The 18,635-nt window shown below is 30.9% G+C and overlaps 1 protein-coding gene across 3 annotated transcripts; it reads right to left on the bottom strand.

Annotated features, from left to right (window-relative positions):
- Nucleotides 1-1,755: 1,755 nt before the first annotated feature.
- Nucleotides 1,756-18,189, bottom strand: LOC119831606 (homocysteine S-methyltransferase-like). 3 transcript variants are annotated; one of them, XM_038355050.1, is made up of 7 exons: nucleotides 18,169-18,189; nucleotides 9,390-9,588; nucleotides 7,098-7,268; nucleotides 6,664-6,764; nucleotides 3,001-3,162; nucleotides 2,220-2,434; nucleotides 1,756-1,970 (listed from the first exon to the last, which is right to left on the bottom strand). In XM_038355050.1, the coding sequence occupies exons 2-7, from the start codon at nucleotides 9,568-9,570 to the stop codon at nucleotides 1,766-1,768; spliced, it is 1,035 nt and encodes a 344-aa protein (XP_038210978.1). In that variant the 5' UTR covers nucleotides 9,571-9,588; nucleotides 18,169-18,189; the 3' UTR covers nucleotides 1,756-1,765. The 3 variants fall into 3 exon arrangements, with proteins under 3 accessions (XP_038210978.1, XP_038210971.1, XP_038210964.1); XM_038355043.1 differs by lacking the exon at nucleotides 18,169-18,189 and adding an exon at nucleotides 15,137-15,397; XM_038355036.1 differs by lacking the exon at nucleotides 18,169-18,189 and adding an exon at nucleotides 10,155-10,316.
- Nucleotides 18,190-18,635: the final 446 nt, after the last annotated feature.

Consider the following 18,635-nt stretch of genomic DNA (forward strand, 5'->3'; position numbering starts at 1 on the left):
TTTAATGACAGTTTTGGGATTGAATTGTTTAATATATATAGGAATCAATAGATAGATAAGAACCCCTGTGATACCCACGTTCATTCTCCTAATGTTAGTAACCTATTGTTTTAACTATGCTAGTAGAGCGGCAATGATCTGAAACGATTGTTATCTACCCTCAGTCAAAACGATATTTTCTATTCATTTAATTAGTACATACAATAATACGTCGTATTATAACAACTTAGAAAAATTATGCGAGGATTGTTATGCGTAGGCAGTTATGAAATTAAACAAACTGGTCTGAGGTAAGCTTCACAGGTAATTTAACGCAAGAAGGCGAGATCGAGGAATTCAATTACTCGCTTTCATCAATGTTATGCTCGGTGCAGATAAATTTTACACAGGGATTCGTTCTTTTCATCACGATGGAAATTTTGAAGCGATATAGACGGCCGATACCGCGGCGAGATTCGAACGACCGCATTTTGGTATGTAGTTTAAATTCATTTTCAATTTACGGACGACGCGGGTGGCGGCCAGTTTCCCGTCGAACTATTTCTGGCGTCTGGGTAAAAATTGCCTCGAATATATTTCGCCTTTTAAAACTTTTATAAATGTAGCAGAAACCAACGAAGTGAGATTAATATTTTTAAAACTTTAATAACTTAGAGCTTACGTTATAGTATTACTACTTACCACGAAGTCATCGCGTTTAATTTAAATTACGATAATAACATACTCATAATATAATACAAATACTTAATATTGGATCGATATGTAATAAACCTATCCTGATTATATTTCTTAAGACTTTAGTTTTTGGGATATCATGAGAATTTATTTATGTACATTGCACATTGCTTATGCTATTTCACGAGATATTATGTATGACAGTTATAATTTTGATATAAAATAAAAAATAGAACGAATATTGTATGAAAATGTTTTATCGCGTCCAATAGTTGTTCCATACATTCTTGATAATTGTTCACGTATATTTGCGTGATATTTATTTTTTCCGCCCTTATTATATGGGTCAAAACTTTTTTAATATTTTTTTTTTTTCTAGAGGGAACAATAGCTGAGACGTGCCATATTCGTAAAAATTTAATGCAAAAACTACATACATTTAATAAAATTGGTGTTACATTTTTAAATATCAAAGTGTTTAAATGTCTATTGAATGTGAAAAGTGTTAAACTAAACAAATTCCACATAAGTAGTGAGATTTTCTTCAAAAACAGTATAACAGAGTGCGATGAATGAAACAACATCCGTAAACGTCTACCGTCTTCACATGTCACAAGATTTCCAACGCTACCCTACTGTGTTTCATTCTCATTGCTGCGTTTGCAACTGCATTTATTTGTTTTTCTTATAAAATTAAATTTTACCAATTTAAAAAGTTGACTGGTTTTTTTTGGTACCTTAGAACTTTTAAATCGATTTAGGTGGTTAATTAATTTATTCACTAAAGCAGGTGCCATTACCCATGTAAATTTGGACTAATTTGGCAGTTTGACGTTGTTGTTTATTTATTACGATGTTTTTTGAATAATTAAAATACGTTAAATGTATCCAATTTCAATTATTTAAGTAGGAATCAGGACAATCAGGACTGTTTTCAATAAAAAAAAACACTTTATTTTAATGTATTAAACATTTAATGACTTTAAATACATAATATGAAATTTATACCATCATGCTTACTATTGTTTTACGGAACCATGAACAAGTATCTCAACGTACTTAATGTATATTTATGACTACAGGAGATCATTTAGTTAGAGCTTTGGTTTTTCCGTACGTCGTCTTGGTATTTATGCTGGAAGCGCCAGCGATCGCGCCAGCAGTGTACTTGATTACGTATTCTGGAAACATCTGCAGCGTAGGTCCTACAGCAGCCGCCTACGTACCGAACTCCTAGATCCAGCCATTCTTGTATATACACCTCCACTGGCTCACATTTATCTCTGTCAATCCAACTGAAATATAAAAGCATAATACTGATGTTTTTAACTTTATACAACTACGTTAATGTCCTGAGTCTGTGGTACCTAATGATAATTATTAAACTGGTAGAGATATTTATCATCTTAAACAAATAAACCTTTACCGACAATTAGTGATGTACCTAATATTTTATCTACTCAGACGAAAATGATACTCTCATTTTCGAATATAAATCGCGATCGTTATGAGAGAAGTTGTGGAATATTTATAATTTACTTTACCCTATTTTAGGATTGTAGGTTTCACCAGAATTCGGATAAACGATTAATGGAATAGGATCATGTGTCCGATCGTCGTTAATTCCCTTTAACAAATTAGAAACCAATGAAGGAGCACAACAGTTTACGCCGACCGCTACGAGTTGTTCTGGATTCAGATTCCAACATTTCTTTGCGACTTTCTGAAAACTCTCGCCGTGGGCGATGCTTTGATTATCCTGAAATTGAAAACAATTCATTTTAACATTCGCGGTTGGCAAGATACTTATTTAAAGAAATAATCTTATTGACTTCTGACATAACATTATGTTAGTCATCGATAATACAGGTCATAGTGTCAAGATATGTCGGTACGTATTTTATCAGAACACTATTTAGTTACAATATCGTTATTCAAACGAATCAGAGTTCAATTTCTTTTTTATTTATTTGTTTTAAAACTCATTATTGAAACGAAACGATTGATATAAAAGTTAATGATGTACTTCACAGTTTATTATGTCGGAAATAAACTCTGTAATAGTTATTTAAATACCTCCGTCGGGACAAGTTTTACGAGCTAAGAAGACTTCAATTTGTGACGTTCTGCGAAGGTTTTTACATAATATTATTTACATAGATAATATATTGGCTATACTTTTGAGTTTTTAGAAATAGATACTAATATTAAACTCGTAGGGTAATTAATAACGCTAGAAGTGTGTATGATATGCTTGCTGACATTACGCGTGCTATTATTACATTAAATGTTAATACACATTCCATTGTGAAAATTAGAACACACCTTACAGCTAAATGCAAGCCACGCTTTAATGCCAGGAAATTCACGCAACAGGTCGCAGAGCATTTCAGCCTCTTCTTGACACGGAATTGTTTCAAGCGCCAATAAATCCACTCCACCTTCAACGAGAGCCTGGATGCGCGGCCTGTGCCATTCACGCATAGTCTAGAAAATAAACAGATATATTCACAACCTTGATCATAAATGTTAATGAACCCCAAATATTGTTTGCATGAACCAACGCTTCACAAAGCGAATGATTATACATAGCTATTGTGTTTTACGTAACAAAAGGTGTAGGTATTCAAGTATCGCTTTTTTAATGTAGATGCATCAAAATATACATCATACCTTAACTAACCATTTTAATCTCTCGGCTATAACATAATATATATACTAACAAACTAAATGGGGACGTAAATACATTCAGAAACAGAAAAAAAAAATATTGTGAAAAAGCCACATGAATATAGCCTCGCCTCTAGGCTGTATATAGTATATACTCCAATATACATTTATGCTTATTTGACTTTTGAAGTACATTTTTACGTCCATTTGACCTGAATTGAATGAATTAGTATTGTGAGGTGTACGCTCGATCGATTATATTTGGTCCCTTCCGTTCGGACGCATGAATTTTTTCAACTTTTTACGCAAAATATTGTATATATTATGGTGTTGGATGGAAATGCCATTGTCATAAAAATCAGCTTTATTATACATATATTCTATAGCCATAACTAGTCAACTTGTTATTTTAATCTGTGAATGCTCGATACATATCAATTACAAGTAATTTTATGTAGTTAATTAGTCGGATTTAAATTTTTATACATTAGGTACTTATATCAACTTTGTATTTTTCAATTTTTCAATTGTATAATATATGTATATTACTTATTTACTAAATATATAAAGGATTGCTAGCTAATTCTGAGCAAGCATTTTGCCGCTTCACGTTTGCTCCTGATATTCCATTTGTTCTTGTCTCCATTAATTAACTGTCCACCCCAGTCAAACACCGTTGGTCCCGAAAAAAGACGAGAAATGGAAAGAGAGTTTTTCATATTGCCGATGTAAATTTTAATTTGCCGGCAACTTTACGACCCTCTTTACGATTTAGCCAACGCTTTCAACTTTTACTTCGCCGTTAGTATTCATGGTGCGCCGAATCCGTTCAAATAATATAAATTACAACAAACCTTGCGTTATATTGACTGGTATCAAGTATTGACCAGCATACTGTGCTAATGTTCATATTGTGATATGATTGTTAATGCCCTTGTATACTCGGATCGACATTCAAAAACATTAATTTTACGATATATCTACATTAATGAGACAAGTTAGCAAATGTTATGAAAAGACAATGGTGATAATAATTACTCTCGGATATTGTAATTACTGGTAAGTTTTTAAAATATAGATTTTTTTAAATAAAATAATTTATAGAGAGATATTGAGCATAGCTTTGTATATTATACGCATAGATACGCATACGAGAATAAAGGCAGAAGTTATAATTTAAGCTATTTTCTATTAACTTGTCCTGTATCAATCTCAAATTTAACCTTTACTCCAATTACTCTATAATACTCCAGTTGAAATTGAAAATCTAAATGGTGGGTTATAACTCATGTAATAACCATGTTATAACTTATTTTGTTTGTAAATCATATATATTTCTCAGCTCTCATTCGATTGTATAGCTAAAATTAGTCCTCAAGAACGAGTTATCTCGACATATTTAACGTATTTATTATTTTCATAAATCACAAATCATTTTAACCCTTGGTCTGTTAAAGCTTTAAAATAGGTAAAACTGAAGACTACTTTTTGTTTTGTTTATCTGAAAAGGTAGTGTACCTTCTGTATCTAATTATTCGTTGAATTATCAATAGAAAAATTAGTAAATTATCTATTTGGATATTATTTTAAATCGTAGAGTTGCCTGGGGCTTGTAAATATTACATATTTTTGATAGATTATTTTTATCGCATACCAAAACTTACAAATAAGAATCAAGATTACATTTACAATAACACGAGAAGTATAAAAGTAATAAGTATGAATCTCTTTACTTGAGCTGATTTAATGTATATATGCTGTATTATGTACTGTGAAACATTCACATGCCTACGCTAATCCTATAAACGATTAGATAGTTCTAGTTCATTCAATAATTAAACTCACGTTTGGCAATAACTATTTCTACGCAGACATGGATCGCCGTATAGATTCGGCCAATAAAATTTACATTATCTGTGCCTTCTCATGTTATAGCAATTACTGACACCAAAACCATCAATGAATGAATATAATTTGTATAATATGTATATATATATATACCCCCTTTTTTTGTTAATAATGTCTACTAATGTAATCCATTACTAGCATGTAAGTATGTATTGTAGCTACGATGTATTTTTAAAATAACGCAAGTAAATTACACTGTGAATCTTTTATGATCTAAAATGTTTAAAATTCCGGGTACATTTAATTTATCTTTTTAATAGACTTCATCGAGGTTACCGCCACAAGGTAAAGGTTCAAATGTTCTTTGGGGAAAACAGACGTTGCCTTAAAAAGGTCTTGTTTCCTTCATAAATTTTCAGATACTGTTTTTTTAACTGTATCTCTGATTTATTCCTAGAAATATGAAACACAAAGCCTTTTGTTATAAATATATATCTATTGTTGTTTTATAATACATCTGCTAAGTGCTATCTTTAATTTTTTCTGTCTAAACCATGGTATGGCAATTTGGAGGAATACCGAATAAGCTTATTTAAAGAAATCTGCGGTATGGTACGTTTCCCACGTTTAAAGAAAATGAGATTGTAGGATAGAATGAGCTAAGGAAAGAATTCAGCTTGACACGCTAGGGGATAAAACAAAATCGAAACTATTTACACTTCTTTAGACCAGTATAGATAATAAAATACTGTTATCAATGATTAATGCTACAGGAATTGTACAAAAATAATTTTTAAGTCCTCTAAACGGATAAAACTAGATGAGTAAGACGAAATTTATATTTAAGAGCGTTAAACTTATTATTGGTTTCTGAACAAAATGTTATAAATAAATAAAATATTCGAAACAGATGAAGTACAATCGTACTTAAATATAATTTCAAAACTGTATGCACATACGAGATTGAAAAGAGCACATCCAAGATTTTTACAAACGACAATGTAGGTACTTTTTAAGTAATTCTAGGTCGATCGATCGCAGTGGCTAAAAGCATAAGGCACATTTGAAATAGAAATAGGCAAAGACCTGATTAGCATTGAGGTTATTTGGATGATGGTTTTATTCGCTGCTGCAGGTCTATTTTGGCGATGATTTATTCTACAGAACATATCTCTTACTTATTTATAAATGATTACATTAGATTTGACCTATTTATCTGACTTATGACCATTTCCAATTATTTTGGATTTAAAAAAAGCCATGTAGGAAAATATCATCTGGAAAAGAATATATTCGAAAAAATTGGTACTTATTTACCTATATTTTAAAAAGAGCGTCGGATCTAGCCAAAACGTATCATACTAATCTTGAACGTATAGTTGTACAGCGCTTAATAACTAATAGATCACACGTATGCATCCGCTTCAGAATAATTATAGCTATATTATAATGATAACAATAAGTCATTACCTGTACGGGTGTCGTGTCCGCATAACTGCCGTCGTACTCGGATCCATCATGAAGATGAGCACCATACGGTCCTACGGATCCCACCACTAGCGGGGCGTGATCTAAAGAAACAACATATAGTGATAACTCATAATTACACACACGTTATAACTTGCAGTTACTTAGAAACCACAACTATGGTATGACAATATCATAACAAATACTTTGAACCCGCGCAAAGTGTAATTAATGCGTGCTAGCACCCGTCCCTTGTGGGACTACGAACCCAAGCTTTGTTCGTAAAATGTAAACATTCTTGAAATTTTCATGAGAAGATTTATTAATACTTTTTTCGCTCTGCATAAATATATAATTCATGTTGGGCGGTTCTTACATTTTCATTGTTTCGTAAAAGTGTAATTTTATTCTAATTTATAATAAAGCACATAAATTACCAGATTGTATGTAATCTTCATATTCTTCTAGGTATAAATCTCTTGCTTTTTTTGCTAATTGTACAGCACGCTTGATTAATTCATATCCCAGCTCAGGCGTGACTCCCAGATGTTCCACAAAGCCGTCGACTGAAGCCTGATATGTATTTGTGATAATCAAATGAGCCCCAGCTGCAATTACAATAATATGCTAAAATCAATTAGGATTGCATTTAGCTATAAATTATGGGAGTGATTAAGCCTCTCAGTAATGGTTAATATGATGCTCAACAATAGTATTCAAATTTATTATTCGCAAATATATGCAGTATAATATGCGTCATAAATTGTAGTATTTGTAGAGTTCGACACATTTACTTGGAGGGTTAATATTAAGAAACTAGCATCATAAATATTGTTTGTATTTCGGTTCTACGTCGCTTCGGTACTATTATTAACGAAGTACAGGGTGTGGCTAAGAGACTGTAAACAATTAATGTTATTAAAACTTAGTAATGCAATACGATCCCGAGAGCTCAGTAAGAAACTTACTCAACATAAGCAATACTTGTTAGGTTGAAGAAATTAATTATGTAATAAATAGACGCTGCTCGAATGGAAACGTATTAAAGAGACAAGGTGATTAATGGCAATAGCGTCTTGTATCCGGTGCAAAGTGGTAACCAAGCTTTACTCCTAGATACGTATATTTATATTGAACCGCCTTCATTTTGTATTTTTTTTTTTAATTTATTCTATTATTTTTCGCATAAATGAAGTGAAAGGCTTAAATAATCACATGTTTGTACATTTCTCAATTGAAAACTTTGGGTTTACACAGATCATGATAAGTAAAGTTTCCAAAACAATTTTTCAATGTTGCCTATTCTACATAACAGGAGGGCGGTAAAGCAAGGCAGTAGGTTTTTTGCCTCCTGGGAGTTATTTGCTTGTAGTCACTTTTCAGTTTTTCCTTATGAAAAGAAACGGTCCGTTTTGTGGTGAAGAAAGGCGCTTTCAGAGGACGATGACATGAGACGAGGTCGTACTTGCGCCGACAGATGCAAGGAAATGACATGCTAAAAGCGACCTAACGTGTAATATGTCAAACACGCGTGTATACGATGTATTACAATATCGCAATATAGCCCTTTATTCTCCAAATTATCTGTGCCATACATTTGATTGTGTCTAGAAATTAATTCGCCGTGAATCTTTGTTACGAAGAGCGACGCAATTACTTCGCACCTACCTTCTTCGGAGAACTTATTGAATTTAGGAAGGTATCTATATGTATAGACGTCTAATGCCTACGTGAGCTTCGAGATATTAAACCCAGCTAGTAACTTTATGTTTTAAACTGGAATTGGGAAAATAATTAAACGAGCCGTAGATAACCATTTAATGTTGTTGATTCAGAGTGATTTAATGAAAAATATGAAACTGAGGTATTAAAAATATAACCCCGTTTCGGAAATCTGTTTGTAAGGAACATTCTACTATGCATAGCTACAATGATGAACGCAGAGTCGTAATGATATGACTTCGATTATTTTAATAACAATTTCCACAGTTAAGATCCCGGTGTGCTGATTGTTTTCAGAAAATACGGGACGTATTATTTAAAACACTTTAAAAGCTAATTATTTATTTAAAACTTCAACCTCTGTTCTAGATTTTACTGCCAAGAATTTAATTAAATTCTCCATATTTTGCTGTTTTTATTTTCACTGATGTTATCAAAGTTTTGTTACCAACATAAAACTATTTATGTTTGGTGTTACAAAAATGTAGCATCTTGGTTTGTAACATCGACAAACTTTATTTATTAATTAAATTCAACTCCGCTCTCAAACAAAATAAAAAGCGACATTCTGGAGAGGAAAATGTTAGTTTGTTTCTGTTTTTTAGAGTTTCCTGATACTTCTAACTATATTTCATGGAAACATCATAGGTTAAAAGGCTTCCAAATAGGTATGTGTAAATAAAGCAGCGTAGATTCACTAGAAAGTGATTCGCATATATTTTTTATTCTTAGTATGCAGAGCAGAGATTTATTCGTTAAATGTAAAGTATTTATTTGAGTAAGCTATAGTTTACACTTATTTATTTTATTATTTATACTATTTTGTACTTTTAAAGCTTCTTTATAAACATAGAGTACAGACATATTTAAAAAAATAATACAAAAGATTACCTAGACAAAAATGTTTGTAACTAAGCCATCATTCGCTTCAAACTAGCCTTTTAAAATGAATTGATAGGTAGTTGTTTATAGTAAAGTGATGAATGATATAAGGTATTTTCACCTACCTCGTAGAAAATCAAGATGTGCATTTACAACTTCGTCAGGGTGTGTGTGCAGGAATCGGGCGCTCCACAGGGGGTCGCCATCTATTACATGGCCCACGTGACATGATAACTGTGTAGAAAAGCCACCATCTAGCACTACAATACGTGGAGGCTCCGAACCCTCCTCATTAATTGGTGTCATATTTGCCGACCTCTGTATCTGTAAGGAAATATAACTAATCAGTTTATAAAGCGAAACTAAAACCCAAATAGAACGCAATCTTATACCACAATATACGTATGTTAAGCCGTTCGCATGAAGGCTTTTCCCTGGAAAAGATTTTTTTAAACTCCCAAAGGAGATGTTTACCCCCTCAAGCGTTCATGCGTAAAAGTAGTAGTATGATATATAAGTAGGTATGATAAAATTTTCAAGTTGTTTTATCTCCATATTATTTTCTTGTGTTTGTTTATCTCCATATTGTTTCATGTGGCTATACCGTTTGTTTTGTTCATGTTTCCGTAATATTAACATTTGAATTGATTAGTGTTTGTTAATTAATTCAACTCTGTGTATATACTTATTACGGTATTACATTATTTTAAATATACATTTTGTAGTTATGTAACGAACTTTTAAATCTTACCAAGATTTGCGTCGAACTAATTAAATATAGCGTACCTACATGTAAGTATGTGAAAGTACCCAAAATTTATGGTTTTTAATTTTAATAATTTACGTCGCCACTTGCATGTTGAACTGACGAACAAGCTGCTTAAACTTACTTTAGTACTTATTAAGAGTCTCACGAGAGTCGTAGAATTTTTCATCATTTTCACAAGTACGACGACGAGCAAAAGAATCGCAATTACACGTGTAGCGCAAAATAAATTACACGTTAAAATATCTTTCTTATTTCGTAGAAAAAATTGTTCTTCTGTTTGTTGAATGTCGGTGCTAAAACGTTAATAGTGCAATGCTGGTCGGGTTCACTATGAGGAGAATGTATTTACGTTTTATTTTAATTTATTTTTACACTATACACAGTACTTACTATCTAAACATACACACACTACGAGAATAGGATGTTTAAGTCGTTATTTGATTGAGTTCCAACTCACTCTCAGAAACTTTGTTTTTTTTTAATTACTTGCAGTGGAAATAATAGAAAAACATTGATATAAATTTAACACTTAGAACAAAAATTATCTAAATTACTCAAGACTAATCTCAATATCGACACGGAATTTTCGTATTTAATTATCATTACATTATAATAGTACTTCGAAAATTGGGGTCCTTCAAATGGATGTTTAATTATTGCTATTGAAATCTGTCAAATGGGGTCACGTCCGCTGACGTTTTGCTTCTAAAGTGAGCGAAATATTGATACGTAAACAGCTGGAAGGACCTAAGCTATAAATCACAAATTTTTAATTACGAAGCTTTTTTATTGGTAGGTATACATAAACAACGTATGAAATATCGCGAAAGCTCAAAATGTAAATGGACTGGCATTAAATATTGAAAAAAAATGCGTATTGATCAAAAACTAATTTATGTATTATGAATGGCTTAACAATATGTGCTCTCAAAATATTATGGCGGTGTTCGCTTGAATGTTTATTAAATGTATCACGTATGTACAAAGCTAATTGGTATTTGTGATACTTTCCTAATTTAAGTGAAATTCTTAATACTTTAGAAATAAAATTATTTCACTGGTTTTGAATGTAAAGCTAATAGTGTTCTTTCGACCGATACATTTTAACGCTGTTAGTTGTTTTTATGAGTCTTGTATATTGTTGTGTTTCGTGTCATGTATACATTTCAATGTATGTATTTCAAACAACTCTTTCTTTGTAGTTTTCCTTGACTAAAGTTCTCAAGATTTTTCAATTATTGTTTATTAAAACATGCGTCAAGATTGAGATGAAGAAAAATTTGAATTGTATTTTAAGAAATGCTTGCACAAAAGTAATGACAGGTCGAAGTAGGTACAGATTTAAGGTCATTGGCGACGCGTGCGACCGTCACACGTGTATGTCCTTAAACCTGCGCACTAAATATGATAAATCAAACCATTATTATATTTATCATATTGCCATACATACCTATAATATGATCGTATTTATCAACTGTTACACAAATTTCAATGAATTAAGTATAATAATGAAAACTTGAACAATTTACTTATCTATATTATTATATATTATAGCGTATTTAGTTTTTAGTCGTATATAAATGGTACCTACATCATTAGATATAAAAAGTACAATTGAATTTCACTTTTCATGTTATGATTAATACATCTTTAAGTAATTTTTATTAAGTTCCACGACCAGATGTATATTTAACCTTTCAATTAAATCAATTTTAAAAGTATTAATTCATCAATTTTAAAAGCTCATAAAAGCCGAAATAGATATGCATATTATAAAACTGTAATAGTAAAGAATGTCTATTCTTCACATTTCGAAACAAATGAGAACAACTTTTCACAGATATTTTACGACCTTACCCGCCACCGTCTGTACCTACATTATAATTAATAACTACGGCCTTTGTCATGCGAAGCGCACCCTCCATCTTCCGTTCCGTTTCTGAACCCTAATGATACTGATCGCATTATTCTGAGCGAAGAAACGCGAATTCATTTCATGTGACTAATTAACGAATGTAACAGCTCCAAACAACCTTTGACAGCTGGATCAAAACAGCTCCATTGCATTTTGTTCATATGATAAAGAAACCTTACATAAGTAAATATGTTTTTTGTTACACTATAGAGACTTCAACGGATCTGTTAACTGTTAAAATATGCAATCGAGCTCATGGTAAGCGATCGCCACCACGTCACCTTAGTCACAGTAAACACCAAAAATAAAAAATTTCCTTTAGGGTACTTACTGTTGTTAACATAACAAACACATAACATTGTACTAAGAACTTTATATAATGTAATACCTACCTTATAACCTGTGAATCACAATAAATCATTTTGAATTTGAATTTGAACAAATATAAAAATGAATTGATGTTGAAATATAATTTCTTTTCATAATATGTGTAAGTAGAGCATACATTGTGATTTTGTTGTATTTTATTCCTTATAATGCATTTATTTGATAAGAAATAAAAAAAATCCTTAATTCCTGCTTGGTAATGTAAAGTTTAAAAAATCAACGAGGTAAGTTTTATTAACATAACGTTTGTTTTCCATTACGTAGGTGTACTTTTTCCGTAGATAGTACCAAACTATAATATTACAATAATTAATATTGAATAAAACAGCAAACATGGTTCTGCGAGTTCATTGTCATCACTATCTTGCTTATATTGGTAATTATAGTACAGTAAGAGCATGTATGTGAATGATCTGGAAAGTGATGAAACAAATGATTATATTGCTCAGTCATGTTTCTTCAGTTATCAATATACCAATAATCAATTTATGAAACAATATCAATGCTACCTTACTAATATTATAAATGTGAAAGTGTGTTTGTTTGCCTTTATTTCACGTCGCATCCGAGCGATTTTTTGATATGATTTATGTGTCTGGTAATAGATAGGATGCTAGAAAGTAACATAGGCTACTTTTTACGCTAGTGAAACATAACATTCCTAATTCAACATCTAACAGGAATTGCTTTTGACTATGATAATTTATAGAAAAACAGTAAAGTCGAGCCCGAATGTATTCCATAAATTGTTTACAAATTAAATATTTTCGTCATGAAATTCTAAAAATAGGAGTGACAAAAATGTTAACGACGCTGTAATTGAACATAAATCAAAGCGGCGAAAAACTTGGAAGTTTAATATTGAAATGGTGGAGACTTTTAAGCAGAAGAAATATTGTTTCGTTGACAACAATATTTTAAGGGCTCAGTAACCACCTGAGTCTAAGAAGCACAAACTTTTGTAATATGTAGATACCTTTGACATCAATGTTATTTTACCTATACTAACTAGCCTACGCTTGGCCATATCATCACCTCTTCCGCATAGTAGGTTATTTTACAATTAAAAGCTATGTAGTTTTGAAGACACTGAATTGATATCATAAACTCAATTGCCTCACTCAACTAAATTCACTCACTAAACGTTAATAAGAAGTTAACACCAAGTAATAACATAATAAATTGGTATAAATAAATTGGGAACGGAATGGTATAAATGCTAAGAGTTTTGCATTTGCATAATTAAAAAAACACATAAACATTAAAAATAAACAAGTATGTTAACATATGTGAGTCTAATATTTATGTATTGCGTGCCTACTGAAAAAGCTGAAACGTAAGCATTTTTATTGTCACTAATTGACAATGACACTGTGATATTGGAGTCGCGCCAGAAATACGAGGTTATAGGTTCAAATACACAACCGAAAAAGTTCCGAACTTTTTAGTTAAAACAGCGTAATAGCGATATGCTTGTAAATGTCCAAAATAGTTACGACTGTCTATAAATTTTTATCCGTAAAATATAGAGAGCACCAATAATATTTAATACTTGAGGATCAGCTCATATTCATATTTAAAAAATGTATGAGAAAAAAGGACAGTCTCAGTGCACATACGTTGGTATTTATTCTTTGTTTTAGTAGGATTTGATACTTTTGGGAGTAACATATACCATAATATAACACTAGTATAGTAATCATACAATTTATATTCATTTAATGTTCTTTTTAATAACAGGCAGCGTGGTATATTTTAAAGATACCAAAACAGATCTATAAATTATACAAATATTTTTTTTACATTTGTCTAACTGTGTGTGCGTCAATTACGTAAAACCACTCCTCAGATTTTTATAAAATTTATATGGTGATAGACCAATATTAAGTTTAACTCATACATTGTATGAAAAATTAAATTTAGGGGTGGCATGTTTTTTTGTTTGTCAATTACCCGAATGACAATTGACCGCCTCCTTGGTACAGTGGTTAACGCGTGAGCGTAGAACGAGGGGTCCTGGGTTCAATTCCCGGTGGGGACGCACAAAAAAAAAATGTCTCGGTCTGGCAGGACACAGAAGGCTGATCACCTACTTGTCCGTAAAGAAAATCGATCAGTGAAACAGATGTACATCATCTGCCCCATTCCCCACTAGGGGACACGGGACTTCACTTCAATTACCCGAATGAAGTGTGCTAGGATAGAGAATGAAATAAATAGTTGACAAGACAGACGCATCCAAAGTTTAAAATGAAATTCAAAATGTCTCTTCTTAAAATATTTACCAAATATTTTGTAGTTTCAAGCAAGAAACAGCTCATATTAATAAAAAAAAGCATGATGAATACTGTATACTAACATGATAACACAAATAAATAACTCCAATAATATGATCATGTATAAAGAATAGGATTAGGCCATAGCTGAAAAAAACCTAAATGTATTTTTATGCATTTTAATATAAAAGAGCAATAGGTAATGCAAAGTCAAAAATCGGATACCGACACTCCCCGCGGGTTCAAAATAAGTAGTAGTTTAACCGTTTATTAGTATATTATTTACGTTTGTTTGAATACAAATACAAATCATTATTATTTTTTTTGCACGCATATTAATTCGTTAAGTTCTCTAAAACAAATTATTAAAACATAGTCTTATTTGTATTCGCATGCATATTTTCCATCATCAAAGTCAATAAATACATTGTTACATGTATAGACGGTGAAGGTCATCAATCTCATCGATACATACTAGTTTAATTAAAATTAAAAATATACGGAAACAATGAATAAATTACTTACATTTTTGGATAGGAGACAGTTGTAATTATTAATAAAATCAAATTATGTTTCATAAAAGTCTAGTGTCATGATAATATGCAACAGGCACAAAAAAAAACACGCGTATCGCACGTTGTCAGTATAACAACACTACACTAACACTGAGATTAAACGTCCACTCTCGGATAAAATAATTGTTATCGCTGTTTTCACATTCCCCTGTTTACAGTATCATTACTTAATCATTTATTTGTCTATAATTTGTGAATCCAACTCGCTTACACAATGCAAGTCGACAGTATGTAGCGCGGTGATGTGAAACACGTGGGGCATATTAATGAATTTATTGACATACTTTAAAATATTTCCAGCAGTGATAATATTTTAAACCTGTTATGCAATACTAAACAAGAAATCAAGCTATGGTAGATACACAAATATAAATGAAAACAAAGATGGCTGGTGTCTAAAATTAAATATATAAGTATAATTTAACAACGTTAACTTTAGATTAATGTCTAACACTTCTAACGTTTCACATTGACGTTATAAGTAATGAACTAGAAGTGTATTATAGTTTTATACTTTTAGTTCAACCAAGCGAGATATAGCTATGGGTAATAATAGATTTATCAGCTTGGAGCAATGTACTCGGGAACATTCACAAAATGCTACTCAGTGTAACAACAGTAATAATGTACACAAGATAACAACTTCAACCGTACTAGGTATTACAGTAAAAATAATAATAAGATCTTATTATTAGTATGCAAATGTTATGTCCATTATTCGTTTTTAAAATTGATGCATATTGAAATTTAACATGATTTTTACGGATTATTATTGTTATATCACTCTGCGCTAATAATTTTTTATTTTCTACGCAATAAACATTATATAGTTCAGTGCCAAAGCATTGAAATAAAACAACAGATGCACAAGTAAACGAGTAAACAATGGAATTTTCCTTCAGTAGGGAGGGAACTGAGATGTTAAATTAACTTCAAAGGTTGTTTTTTTTCTTGACATCACTGTTGCTCTGATTTTCAAATATAAACGTCATAATCTATAAAATTCTCTATGATTTATTAATAAATACTTAAGTACCGTTACATCTACCAAGCTGAATCAATATAAATAAATGCCAGTGAGAGTTCAACCTTTCAGCTCTGGGAGAGAAAAGAGATTTTATATAAATAGGAGTCTAAATATAAATTGAATAAACAGGTGCAAATACCTACCAGTCAATACCATGGTAATAATAATTGCATTTAAATAGTATATAATTATATAAAAATTTTAAGTATTTTGTATTAATCACATTAAAAAACCTAATTCATGTGACTGACACACACACACAAAATAAAATCGAAATACTAGAATGTTAGAGATAATATTAAACAAATTTCTCAATTTAAGTCACTATCGGTCATTCACTTATATTCGGAAACGCAATGTACGATTCACAAACCTCGTTTTAAATAGTAGAGTTGTAATAATAACGGCTTGGCACGTTCTCAACAATTACATATTTTGAGCATCCCATCACCCCGATACGTTCTATTATTGCGGTTAAGCCATTTCGCGACAATTTTGAATTATAATGATATTATAATTTTCCAAATTAATTTTTAATTAAATCAAGAAATCTTGCAATTTCCAAAATGTTAAATCCCAATTTACTTATATGTTTTTTCTTCTCATTTAAATTACGAATTGTTATTTTTTATTGTTATTATTTTTTAATATTTATTTTAATTGTATTTATTTAACTAACATAGTTTTTGAGTCACGTTACTAACCTAAACCAGAGTAAACATTATTTTACTATTTCTTATTTTGTCTGTTTTTTTTCATGACTCAAATTTTCTCGTTACGACGATATTTACAGACGTCTTTTAGGTGTTGTATTAGTTTTTAAAACTTTAAGGAGTAATAAAATGTTCTAGATAGGTTCCCGGAAACATTCATTATCATTAACAAAACGCTACACATAATAAATAGGCTAATGAGCATAAGTTAATCAATACAAGTTACTTTTTAATGTCAATAGCACTGACAAACAATATAGACATAAGTTAGCAATCAAGACAATAGTTAATTCTCTAAGATAAACTATATTATCATAGTCTATATTCACAACGAAAAGTAATTATTTAATATTTAAACATGATAATCGTAATGACACTTTTAAATATTTATTATGTGTTAGATCAGAGAGCCTACGATAGCGTTAATGTATCTTAAGAACCTCGAGACAGTTCTTTAACATAATTATTATTATACATTATGTAAAATTGACCTGAGTTTTTAAAGAACAAAGTCTCTCTAGCTAGCTCTTCTCTTTGGATGTTACTTTCCGAACCGATGGTAATTGGTAAATAGCAATCTACATTAAATATAATCTATATAAAATAGTGCTTCTAGAAGAATTCTAACTGAACGTATATTGAGTTTGAGTTTATCACATCTAACAAAGATTGTGGAATATGTAGATAGTTTGTATCTTAGTTATATTTCCAGGACAGAAATCACAATTGCTGTCTCATGCAAGTCAATTACGTCTATCTGCCGCCTGGTTAGCTATCTCACAGAACTTACAGTACAACACTAATTAAGGCTGGAAACTATTTAACATGGTTATGACAATTCATAGGTAAAATTGAGCTGAACTCAGTTCCATATGATATACGAATTAATAACTACAATAATTCCATATCTCATTGTTCAATTACAAAGAGATAGTTCACCAAACAAAAGCAATCAGTTAGTTTATCTATCGAATTAAATAATGTTCAGATAAGATTTGTAATGACGGCACGGGTTGTATGAACTAACTGATAAACTATGTGATCATTGATTTAATAAATGTATAGAATATTAATGAAGGATGGAAACTTTCGTTTATTTTTGAATCAGTATTTATTGATGTAAAATTTATTAGCATGTTTTAAGAAACAATATGTATTTTAGTCAGTGTGTGATGTTGTGATAGCCATTTACGTAAAAAAAAACTAAATTTCTAATAAAGTACGAAACATCGTCAAACTTACGCTATAAATCTTTTAGAATATTTATATTGAGCGTTCCTAGATCCTTTATAAATGTAATAAAAATGCTTAAACATGATAAGGAATTATTGTTATTATCATTTTATATCCTTCTTGCGCAAATAATTTTCAAAACGACTACATTTTCAACCATTTTAATTGAGTTAAAAAATTTACGTATACCACGATAGCATATCAGCACTTTTGCAATCTAATTTTCTTTTGTTTAAACAGTGAAGTGAAATATTGGAAGCCTCTGTAAAAATCTATTTGGTACACGTGTAATCTAAAGATTTCTCCACTTAGGTTATTGAATAATACATACTTTTTATGGTTATTATTGCAGGTTATGTAACCCCAGTGCGGTGTGGGCTGCACTACGGCATGTTATAATTCTCTCCGTAGGAATATATTTGTTTTTGAGGTAGAATATTATTTAATATAAAATTTTGTTTTTTGTTCGTGTTGTT

Source organism: Zerene cesonia, chromosome 1, assembly GCF_012273895.1.
Source record: "Zerene cesonia ecotype Mississippi chromosome 1, Zerene_cesonia_1.1, whole genome shotgun sequence".
Lineage (NCBI taxonomy): Eukaryota > Metazoa > Arthropoda > Insecta > Lepidoptera > Pieridae > Zerene > Zerene cesonia.

Excerpts from the sequence above, each read along its gene's own strand:
- LOC119831606 (XM_038355036.1), bottom strand. The coding sequence starts at position 10,202 with ATGATGAAAAATTCTACGACTCTCGTGAGACTCTTAATAAGTACTAAA. Across the intron at positions 9,589-10,154 it reads GACTCTTAATAAGTACTAAA|ATACAGAGGTCGGCAAATAT; the intron begins GTAAGTTTAAGC and ends ATTTCCTTACAG. Across the intron at positions 7,269-9,389 it reads ACATCTTGATTTTCTACGAG|CTGGGGCTCATTTGATTATC; the intron begins GTAGGTGAAAAT and ends TTGTAATTGCAG.